Source organism: Protopterus annectens, chromosome 8.part0, assembly GCF_019279795.1.
Source record: "Protopterus annectens isolate FY-2018-M chromosome 8.part0, PAN1.0, whole genome shotgun sequence".
Classification (NCBI taxonomy): domain Eukaryota; kingdom Metazoa; phylum Chordata; order Ceratodontiformes; family Protopteridae; genus Protopterus; species Protopterus annectens.
This window is the reverse complement of record NC_056741.1, coordinates 1173422478-1173435245: the sequence shown is the minus strand read 5'-3', so window position 1 is coordinate 1173435245 and position 12768 is coordinate 1173422478. Positions and strand designations below refer to the sequence as shown.

General features: G+C 32.8%; 1 protein-coding gene across 1 annotated transcript in view; it reads right to left on the bottom strand.

The window, feature by feature from the left end:
• The window catches only part of LOC122808425 (V-set and immunoglobulin domain-containing protein 1-like), a 538071-nt gene that overhangs the window by 65400 nt on the left and 459903 nt on the right, over positions 1 to 12768 (bottom strand). Inside the window, exon 5 of the mRNA XM_044079387.1 lies at positions 1841 to 1866. Coding sequence (XP_043935322.1) covers positions 1841 to 1866 — 26 coding nt within the window. The remainder of the gene's footprint in view (positions 1 to 1840; positions 1867 to 12768) is intronic.

Genomic DNA, 12768 nt, shown 5'->3' with positions numbered 1-12768 from the left:
TAACTGATAGTCTGATAACATCTCAATAAGAACAAAGTCTTACAAACAATCCCAATTTCTTAATACACATATATAAAGGTAATATAATTTTATTAAAACATTTCTTCCCATTGTGACTCCCAGTTAGCTTGTTTTTGACTTTCAAACATAACACAGTCTTATCTGACCACTGAGAAGTAAGCCCTATGCCAGTCCTCATAATTTACTTTTTCAGCATCACTGACAGTCAAAGAATAATGTCTCTTCTGTGAATTCTCTTATCTGTCTAATCTCATGGAATAAAGATTCCCCTGTACTGCACAGAATTGCCATATTTGCTGTAAGTAAAATGTCTGCAGAGTTTCTGCAGGCAGGTATTCCGGTAGTACTGCTCTGTTCCTGGATTACACGGATTCTAAAATAAGTAAACCAAAGCATAAATATTGTCTGCATTGTGGCTAATAATATCACAAATGTACAATTATACAAGTATATAAATGCACTCTTTGACTGTTTTTTTATCGGAAAATGTGGTAAATTCTGGAACATTGGCTAGAAGTAGTACAAAATTTATTTTACCTGTTTCATGGGTTGACTTTCACATTTTTTTGTTGTTTATTGCCTTACAGGCTTATGCAGTGTACAGCTGAGAACTTTGATGTTGTGATGGAAACATAAACAGATAGGAAGTTTTACTCATGGGTGTAATTCTAAGAAAGTTAGCTCGTAACAACTGAATTTCTTCTTTACATTAAATCACGTATCTTTGTGTGTGTATGTAGTACATCTATACATCTGTCTCGCTACAGTTAAAAATAGCAAATATACATTGGACTGAAACATTTTGGTGAGTGTAGAAAAGACTAAGAGAAGATGTGATTAAATTGTCAAAACAACAAATGTGCAGATGACTGTGATAAATCATGTGCTAGTGCTCAAGGGAAAGGGTTAGGTGAGGGGATAGACTTATTATTTTATATGTTTGGTGTTGTGTATGTCTTGTGTCTTTTTGTCTTGTGGAGCGGTACTGTTAAGGAAAATTATTTTTTTTTTAATGTAATGTTTAGGGTCAGGGCTAAGATTAGCACACATGAGTATGGTGGTGCATGGGAGTCAGTCTGAATTACCCAGGTCCTACTTTTGGTTATGGCCAGATTTGTTCTCCAGGAACATCTCTGTTTCCCCAGATTTTCACATTTTTTAGTATAGTAACAGGAAGAAACTTGCAAAAGTTCTTCTCATGTGACTTCATCTCTTAGATTATTTTCCATACTCACTTTGATGTTCTTAAACCTCTTATCGTCTTGTTACTTCCTTTCTTATTCATAGCCCTTCTATCCCCTGTTCTCAGCTGTTTATTCATGAGATGCCTTCTATTTAGCATCATTCAGACAACTACAGGTATATTAAAGACCTTCACAACTGATTACATCTTTCTCTTCTCCATTAAATTATTCAGTAAAAATCCTCAATAAAAACATAGAGCCATAAATCATGTGCAGAAGAAAAAACAACGCTGTTTCAAGGAATATCAAGAAATCCATTACTTATTAAAATACTAAACAGGAGATTCTCCAGCTCCTCTCAATTACTCTTATTTAAAAATGCCTAAGAGAGCAGCAATAAAGAACTCAAACTGTGGTAAATGTCAGTGTAAATATATCTGTTGATTTCATTATTCTGATTTGGCTGTATTATATCTGCAAGTATTCTTCTTATCAGTGTCCTATTTGATAGAGAGCTCAGATTTTTGATAAAGTCTAAGGAATGATGTTATCTGTAAATATGCTTTACTAATCAGTCACCAAAACGGTATTTTTTAGTTTAATTTCACTAGTACCATTTTTATTAGTTTGCTTACCTGGATTTCCATTTGCTGCTGCTTGTCTAGAAAAGAAATCAAAATCATTAAAAATGTACGAGAGCTATGAAAAACGAATGTGAGAAGTTAAACAGAATTTTACATTTAAAAAAAACGTACCACAATGCACTCAATGGAGTAAATGCCTCTCCACACGAGTAATATATAAAAAACGTAACAAATAGCAAGCCAGCGGTAGAGACAACCATGCAACAAACACAAAAACTGTCAGCGGTAAAACAGACTACTTTCTTTAATGGTGTACACAGGTAAGCGATGTGCTATATGCTACACATTGCTATTACTGAGTCTGGCATTACCATACAGATGGCAGTTTAAACAGAACTGCATGAGGCACAGCCAACACCTGGAAAAGCTGTAAGAGTGTCAGACTCCCACATAAAAGAAACTGCACTTTTGTGACATCTTTATTAAGTGATAACAGAAGTGGTAATATATTTATATGTGCAGAAATAAAATGTTCACATATCTACCTAAATCTAAATTAAAATAAGGTAGCAAGTTGAAATATAAGCAAGATATATGACCATATTTTGTGAACGTTATTCTTTAGGCTTCTTTTTTTTTTTTAGAAGATGTGTGCCACTACACTTCCTCTGAATACTATGTTGAAAGGTTCATATCATATAAGCAGTTAATCTGCGCCTTAGCACATTTGAAAATTAAGTTTCTAAACACAAACTACTGCAGAAAAACTGTTAGCATAATACTTTAAGTACTTAGAAAGTTTGCATTTTTGATTTAGCACATCACAATTACTCTAATAAACCAACTTTAAAATACAGTACTTAAACTACAAAGCATTCCAATCATCAGCTTGTATATAAACTGTATTCACTCTGTGTAGTATAAATACCACCTTCTATTTGCTTTTTTTAACCGAAATCAGCCTATCCAGCATTTGCAAGAATGTGCAGCTCCATAAAAATTGAATTTGAAAAGCATGTATTTGTTTCAGCCATCATTTACCAATAATGTACTATTTGCATTTTGTATTTGTATAAGTGTAGATATGTTATGGAACCATATTTCAAAAGGCTTGTTCTCAGAGGAAAAGTGAATTACTCCACTCTATACGCTCAGTGTGAGTCACTTACATTGAGAGTATGACTTTTGGAATCTACTCCCATTATCAGCCTGCTTTATAGACTGGCCTTACATACAAGAGTACGTCATTTACTCTGACAGCAATTCTTTTGGAATCTGGCCCACTGTCTGATTTAATTGCTTCCTTACTTGCTTTCTTAAGCCTGTATAATTTGCTATGTAACTTGCTCTCTGAGCCTGGCTTGTGGCTGAAAAGAGACCATAGACTAGCTCAGTCACTCGGTCGGCAAATTTTAATAAATTATGACCTTTTCACTAAACATGGATGATGGCTTTTACTGCTTCATTAGATAAAATGCAAAACTTTACATTATATCTAATTAGTGTTTCACTTGCTTTGTACATAACTGATGGTGTACATATTTTAATTAATAAATCACATATCTTTCTTTAGTCTGTCCATATAATGGGGTGGAAAATATATTTCTGAATAGTCTGGTTTTAAAGTAAACTTTTGATTATTTATATAAGAAGCTTACTTTTCATTTATTTATCTCTGCTCCAATACCATCTTAATCCATTAAAGGGTCATGCTGGAGCTGGAAATTATCTGAGCATTCTCTGGGCGCATACACTGACATAGAGACATAGAGTTACAAAGATGCACAGACACAAACATGCACTCACACTGCATGCACAATAAAAAGAAAAGATAATTATAGTTTGATATATGTCTTTCCTTAAAAGTGTTACATTTAGTTCTGATGACTATATAGCAGCTTACAGTGATTTTTAGCTTCCATTATTAAATTATATAGCACCCACATATGCATAAAGGATGGTGGAAGGTCATTACTTTTTTGCTGAATATGAATATATAGTGACTAAATTATTCATATTTCTACTGTGCTTAACATATGGAAAGATTTTTCAATATAATTTTAATGAAAATTCACTTAAAGAATATGTGCAAAGAAAAACTTAAGACTAGTGTACCTAAAGTTTTAAAATGTATAGATATGTTATACTTTTATTTCATACTGAATATTTGCAGAATGGTTGAATGTGGTGCCCTGTTATAAATGTAAACAAGAAAAAAATATGCTGGAGTTGGAAAATACCTACAAAATGCTATAATGATTTGATATAAATGAAACTGGATTAGGAACCTGGGTATTAGTGATAAGGAGGGGCTCTCTTATAATTAGATTCATAATCCAGAAATGTTTAATGAATGGTTTTAATATCTCTTTTTTTGCTGGGTAAAATTAATCTTCTTAGCAGCAGAATAACTCAGTTCATGGTAAACAGAGTTAACTGCTTAATAATAACTGAGATTTTTTTACTCAAAATTGTTAAATATTGGAAAATAGAATAAAAAATGAACATAGAAAGGTCTTATAGATAATATAAATGGCATCAACAGTGATCATACAATGAGGTCTTTAAGTTTCTAAATCTACATAAGGCAGATATAGTATTACTTCAAGAAACACATTTATTGGAGAATGACATTTTATATGCATGCATGTATATACATGGGTCTGCCTGATTATGCCGAAAGTGGAAAACACCAACAACGAGATAACCAACACCGGAAGACTGACAGTGGAGAAGACTGACAGTTGAAAAGCCCGACGGTGAGAACACCAACATGATAAGGTAAATGTACGATAGGGATGGACGTTAGGGTCAGGGTGCAGGTAAGGTAAGTGTGTGATAGTGAGGGACGTTAGGGTGTTGGTCAGGTAAGTGTGCGATAGTGATGGACTTTAGGGTTAGGGTGCATGTAAGGTAAGTGTGCGATAGTGACGGACTTTAGGGTTAGGGGTGGATTAAGTGAGTTAGGGTTAGGGTGCGGGTAAGGAAAGTGTGCAATAGTGATGGACTTTAGGGTTAGGGTGGATTAAGTGACTTAGGGTTAGGGTACGAGTAAGGTAAGTGTGCGATAGTGACGGACCTTAGGGTTAGGGTTTGGGTTAAGGTTACTGCATAGATAGTTGTGTATGTAAGGTTTAGTGTAGGTTTGTAAGGTTTTTGGTGTGCTTGTGTTGTGTGCATGTTTTTTGGATAAGGTCTGTGTTTTGTTGATTGTTGGCACTGTGGTTTGTCGGGCATGTGAAGTTTCGTGATTTTGAACTTTCGGTTTTGTGGTGTCGGTTATTTCGTTATCGGTGGTTTGGAGTGTTGGTGTTATCAGGTAGACCCATATACATACACACACGTGAGCGCACACACACACACACACACACACACATATATATATATATATATATATATATATATATATATATATATATATATATATATATATATATATATATATATATATATATATATATATATATATATATATATATATATATATATATATATATATATATATATATATATATATATATATATATATATATATAGATATATATATATATATATATATATATATATATATGTATATATACACACACACACACACACACACACACACACACACACACACACACACACACACACACACACACACACACACACACACACACACACATAATATAAAATAAGGAGGGGCTGTTATTTAATGTAAAAAGATCAGTAGTTATTCCTACACTTTTATATAGATTCATTGATGGGGAAATGCTTTCATTGGTAAATTTAGAATACAACAAAACTTTATAATTGTAAACAGATGTTCTGAGTTTGGAGCTAATGTACCAAAAAGTTAATTTTAGGGAGTTTTAGGAAGGATTTCAATTGTTTTGATAACTTGCACATTAATCATATGCCTTTAGAACACAAACCAGAAAAGGCAGATTGTTTCAAATGATTTGTAGATAAAGCAATAATTATTCCATGTCATTTGTCCAATCATAATATTCTTTGTTTACTATTACATTGATTTATAGAAATGTTGTTTTGACTACTAGAATTCCAGAATACATCACCAAATGGAATAACTTCAAAGAATGGTTATTTAAACAAATATGTGTAAGTTAATAACAATGGAGAAGATGTTGGGTCTATATTGTGGTACTCTCTGAAATTCTGTATGGAAAAATTAAACACTGATATAACAGAAAGAATTGGACAATGATATTAAGATATCACAACAAAAAGTACATACAGCCAAATTAAAGATTCAAAATGAAGATAAGTACAATGTTAAGGAAGTTTAAAAACCTGACAAAAGATTAACAGCAGACCATAAAACTTAAAACAGAAATAGCATTAGAGAAAGTTAAACTGTATTCATATGCCATGATACTACAAGGCCTGCGTGTATTAGCTAAGAGATTAAAATTAAATAGTAATTTAAATCAAACCAAAACTGTATTAAACCCTGTATCTCTTAAAAAACTTAAGTAGTAGAGGAAATGTTTCATATATTTAAGAAATGTTATGTAGAAATAAACCAAGTTTAAAGAGAAACAGAGGAACAGTTATTACAAAAAATGAATTATAAATGTAATAAAAAGAAAGATAAGGCTTTAATGAAACCCATATTAAGTAGAATTAAAGAACAGGTAACAACTGCAAGACTCCTGTTTTAGATGGAATGATACCAGAAATGTAGAACTTCTTTTCCCAGAATACAATATACTTATTAAAATAGTGATATTATACTTTATTATGCTTTCAAGTAGTTATTTTGTAATAACCCCCATTCTGAAATGAGAAAGATCTTCAGTTAATCTTTACACATAGATCTTTACATCTCTTAAATATAGGTTATACATTTTTTTGCCTTTATAATTACTAACAGATTAAAAGATATAGTTGATAAATTAATACACAAAGATCAAGCAGGATTTATAAAACACATTAAACAAATTATAACAATTATTGATAATGCTAATATCAATAATTCCAAATTGGATTGGATTTGGAGAAAGCATTCAACTCAAATCAATTCAACAGACATATTTAGATTGTTAGAGATATATGTATTCTCAAGTAAATTTGTTAAAATATTTAAAATATATCATATTTCTAAAGTTTACGTTTAAACAGGATAACTTGTCTACATGAATAAAGCGACAAAACAGGATTGTCCTATTCTCCTTGTTATTTAGCTTAGTAGCTGAGCTTTCTTCAAATTATATTTGAAATAATACTAAAAAACATTTTTTAACATTTAATGAAATATTTCAGTTTAACATACAGTTACTTGCTGATAATATATTACTAAAATTGGAGATGTAAACAGATACTATAAAAAGATACAGAATTCAATTGGATTATCTGAAATGTCAAAAATTTAGTTTAATGAAAAGAGAATTATTACTGCCTGTTCAAAAGACTTATTGTGGATTTGGTAACTGTGATTTAATTTGAGTGTGTATTTAACATTTATTTCTATACATTTGGATAACATAGAGTATTATCATTAGTATGCATTATATTAAAATAGAAGAAATTAATTTCTAGCTAAAGATTGGGAAAATGCACATTTTTCATTTAAGACTGAATACTGATAATTAAAATATTGCTACACAATTACAATATATTAAGACTACACGATTAACCTTACATAAAGGAATACTTAAAAAAATAAAACCTTAAAGACATTTTGTGGTATCCTTCAAAACCAAGAACAGCATATGTAAAGCATATTAAACCATGGGACAGGGGAGGAATAGGATTCACTGCTACTGAGTACTAGGATTTGGCATGTGTTTTTAAAAGAAGCTTATGCTGACTGGATAATTTGTATGAGATCCAATGAAAACTAATACATGGTATTATATGCAGGGTTCCTACTTATTGCTCTTTGCAAGGGACTGTCCCACTTTGGGCAGTTGTGTCTTGTAAAAAAAAAAAAAAAAAAAAACTAAAAAAATGGCAAATGGCCTAAGATTTTAAACCAAAAAAAATTCCTAAATTTTCTTTAATAGTTGCATAAAACAGTTATTTTGTATCCGAAACACTTAAATGCTATACAACATTGCATAAGCAACTAAAATGCTACAAGAATATGCAAAAAGCTAAAGTTCTGTCCTTTGCACCGGCCATGGATATGTTTAGTTTCTGTAAAATCCCACGTTTCTAAAAAAAATATCCCAGTTTAGGTATTTGCAAAGGTGGCAACCATAATATATGTGATTATTCTCTGTTAAAGCCTATTTTGTTTTCTTTACTTATAGTTGATGGATATTACAGAAATGTATAAATAGCCATTCTTATAACTTATCAGATTCAAATCATATTAATATATTGCTAAATACATTTAGAAACTCTCTACAAGCACTCTTCATTAAAAAAGTTACTTTTCTCTTTTTTTTTGTTTAGCTTATACATTAGGAATTATTGATAGATGCAATATTAATAAAATGTGAGCATTAAAAGAAAACATTATTTTTGTATTTTTGTTTAAAAGAAAATATTTTACCCACAGATGGGGAAAGACATAAATTTGAAACAAAATATATAAACTGGATCTTTATTAATAGTATAGAATGAAAACTATAGATACTTTTCTATAATTGATATTAAATTTAATGTAGCTCTCCTGTTAATGGGAATGGTGGAGCAAAACCATAATTATATAAACTAATATTAGATATAGAAGCAAGTATTGATGATACTGGAATTTTGCAACAAAGTTTGAAAGTAATGCTACATCATAATAGTAGTAACAGTAAAGATTTACTTTTAAACTCGATAGGTTTAATGACTTTCATCATTTCTAGAGAATCTTTTCATGAAAATATATTCACAGAATGTATATCACACCATATAAAATTAGAAAATGGATAAAATTAGGATGTTTGTTGTAGATATAAAACAATATGAATATGAGAAAAATGTATTCTTGGAAGGTATACAGTTGTTTTTAGATAACAGAGGATAGATAAATGCATAGCTTCAATATCTTTAACATTATTTGATTCACCAATTCCTAAATGCATCAAGAAATCATAATATTTCTTACTACCAAATTTTCTAGCTGTTGCAAGGAAAAGTATTATTAAAAAAATAGAACAGAGAAACTCACCCTTCTTCTAATTACTTTATACATTCAGTCCTTATTGCATGCTGTAAGGAAATTAGTTTTATAACACAAAGATCTAATTCTAGTAAACCAGATATCAAAACTGAAATTATTATTGGAAAATTTGTAACAAAAGTGTCAGTTGCATATGGTAAAGGAAGCAGTAGTTAAACTACTCTGATGCAGAATTGTTTACAGAAACCCTGTACAGTTATAAAAACAGCTGCATAGAGGCAGCTTTACCTACCAGAAATAAACCTAGAACAACCTTTAAAAACATACCACCTTGCTGGAATTTTAGTATAAATAGGTTATCTAACAAAAGAGACAGTGAAAATCATGTCCAAAAGCAAGAAGGACATTGCCCTGCAATATAAAAACTCCATCATCAAACTGAAAAAGCAACTTAATGGACTAATGAAGTCCACCAAGACCAGCTGTTTTAAATTGTAAATAATTATAACTAGATTGTTCAATTAATACAATTTTGATCTCAAAAAAAGGAAGAAACTGTCTTTTTGTTGCTAACCGATAACTCAGTAGGCAAAATTGTCTCTTTTTCAGAGGTGATCAAGAAGACTATCTGGTAATGTAACTTGTTCATAGTCACATAATAGGCATGTGACGTTTGGTAATACAGGAATAAAAAATGGAACTTAAAGGTAAATCTCATACACTGGTCACAGTCTTAACCCACAAAAGTAATTGGTCACCAGAAATCACCTAAAAAAAATTACAGCTGTACAACTTTTCAATGCTGCAGGACACAGTCACTAGAGATATGCATTGGACACCTCCATTTTCATGGCAGTGGGCACACCATAGACGGGTCCCTATCAAATGTTAGTAAGCTCATTTGATAGAAACTCATTTCACTGACACCATAAGACAGAAAGCTCAAAACACTGAAAACTCATTTGACTGAAACGCGAAACAGTGAAAATGCTGCATGCCCTTTTCCCCATGGTAGTGCGATCCTGGAGAAAGTATATACAGTTAGGGGGGGGTGTGGGGGGGCACAGCCTCCCACATAGTTTATGTAAATATTATTTTCTCCAAACAGTTATTCATTGTAGTTATAAGTATCCATGTGTAGGGTTTAAAATGTATGAATTATGTGAGTGGCTACTCCCCCCACACCCCCCCATGTTCCAAAGGAAACTGCTTGAGAGAGAAAAAAAGGATGAGAGTTGACTAGAAGAACCAAGAGTGCATTAGAAATGAACCCGAGACTGAATCTGGCGATGGAGACCAAAAGGAAGAAAAACAGCAACATGGGAATTAATCAATAAATGTGAAATTACAAAGCATCAAATTACATTTGTGAAATATGGTGGAGTAAGAAATTAATGTTTGGAAGAGCATCAAGAAGAGGGGAAGAGGAAAGAAATTGGTAACTCTAAGTAAAACAGTCTTTGTTCTTAACAGTATGTTTTTTATTGAAAAATGACATATACTGCATATTACAAAGTAAAGCTTTTTCATTTCTTTGTATATGATAGGGATATAAAAGTAAACATGGCTTTTTTGCTTATTTATTCTTGTTCAGTTTTAAAAATGTAGACACTGCAATGAAAAGAGAGAAGAAAACCTGGAAAAAAAAGCATGATATACATAAAACTGATATGCTCGTTCTGACTGGATTAAGACACATGGCTTGATCTAACAACATGATTTAAGGGGAAGCAAGTAAATGAAAAAACACTGAATGTAATGAAAAGTTTTCCTCTAGAAAATAAATGCTCACAGTGCAACATGTGAAGCTTGCAGCTGGAGGCAACTGTGTATCTGATTCTCATGTTTCTATGGAGACAAGCTGATAACAGCAATAAAAACAGCATTCTCTTTTTCCTTTGGCAAAAAAGATATTGTTTTCTGAAAGCATTCAAGCTGTGTTCTACATCTGTAAGAGGAATAAAGATGACTCAAACACAGATGGTACTTACCGTAAGTAGAAGCACAGACTGCACCATGCTTCTTAGCATGGATAACCTTCATTATACATCAATTCATGACAGTAAGTATAGCTGTCATTGTGGGATAACTGTTCATATTAGGAGGGTTAAACTTCATCATGTGAAGATGTACATAGTTTTGTGTGTCTCTATTAAGCTAGTAGGTTATGGGGTGTTCTGAGGATGTGTTTTTGAGGGTTTTCATTAAACAAAAAGTCTTGCAGGATGTGACATAGGTTCAAATGGATATGGGAAGAAACAACTATATAAAAGATCAATTTGACAAAAATTAGTATCTGATGTTGTCATTTCCATTCATTCTTTGACTGTTGGGTTTAGATCCAATCCTTGGATCTGACTCAGCCACTTCTTCTAGCTGGTGGAACACTGAAACTCTCAAGCTCCTCCCTTTACCCACAATGCCCTAGTCACCTAACAAACCTCGGATCTCATTTGCTGCCTTAGCATACAGACAAAGTTACTGATAACTCTTGAGCAAGCGTTATATTATTGCTGTGAGTTAGGATTATTTCTTATAATAACTTTCTTCTTTGCTCTGTACTCCCTATTTTATATTACTTATATCTTTACCATTTAATGCTAAAATCTTTTATGCACTTTTTGAGAATATTTTGATTACCATTACTGGTATTTCAATAATACTTTTGAGTACCTTCATTACTACTGTTGGTATTTTTCTCATTTCTTCCCTTTCCTTTCTTGTATCTAATTTAAATAAATTATTCCTAATTGTTTTTCTTTCTTGGCTGTAACTATGTCTGAAAAATCTTCAAGTTTCAAAAAGTGTGTGGCCTGCAGCCATAAAATTCCTAATTTGCATGAACACTCCAAGTGCATCTATTGCTTAGGTTCATCTCATCCTGATTCAGATGGTGAGAAATATAAAGGGTTTAATTCCTGAGCCTTGATAGAAAAAATAAGTTAATGCTTAGAAATTTTCTACCCTCCAAACCTGCTTCTACAGCCTCTGGGGCTCACACCCCCAAAAGAGTTGATAAAAATGGAGATTCTCAATCTCTCTCTCTCTCTCTCACACTAAAAAATCAAGAAACAGATCTCCAGATCCATCTACCTCTACCACACCGGTATCTGAATCCCCTGTCAAAGTGGCAGGAAAATCAGATCTGACCAGTTTTGATTCTGAGACCTGCATTGGAAAACTTTCCTCAGATCCAGCCACCTCAACTTCTGCTGGATCTAATATCTTCCCGGCTTTTGAGCCCTTTTTAGGAACAATCACCATGGCACCATTCAAGATCTTCTACAGCCTTATCCATTCAAACTTCCAAGAGTCTGATAGAAGCTGATGTGGACAGAATGATGAGGGAGTTCCAGAGGATTCAGATTTAAATGGGAGTTGTTCTGGCTCTGAGATCATCGGGTATGCAGACCCTTGTCATTACCACTCTCCTGTTGTTGGCTCCTTATCTGATTTGACCTTTGGTTTTGGAGCTATCTGCCTTGGATCTGAAAATATTGGCATCTTTGACTAGAGTGGTGCCTTTGAGTGGTCTGCTGATGAACACTTCAAAGTCGGATGACTCTTGGAGCCATAACATTGGTGCTGGCTCTGGAGTGTTTGAGTTGAATTTGAAGCTGTCATAGCCATCTCTGCTCCTCAGAGCTTTGGAGTGAGACAGCTTATCTCTGACTCCTTCTTTGAGTAGTTTGCATGGCAGAGGGAGACAATGGTCCATAAGCATGCCTTATCAGATCCGTCAGTGTCTTTTTCTCCAAGGCATTATGCCTTCAAGGTAGTGGAGAAAGCTTTCTCTGTTCCCATTCTTCAAATTTCTCTTCCTTCTTAGGATCTGACTACACAGTTCCATTCAGCTCTGGCACCAGGGCCTCAATCATCTGTACTACTGGGACAGTCAGCCCAAACCAGTCTCCAGATC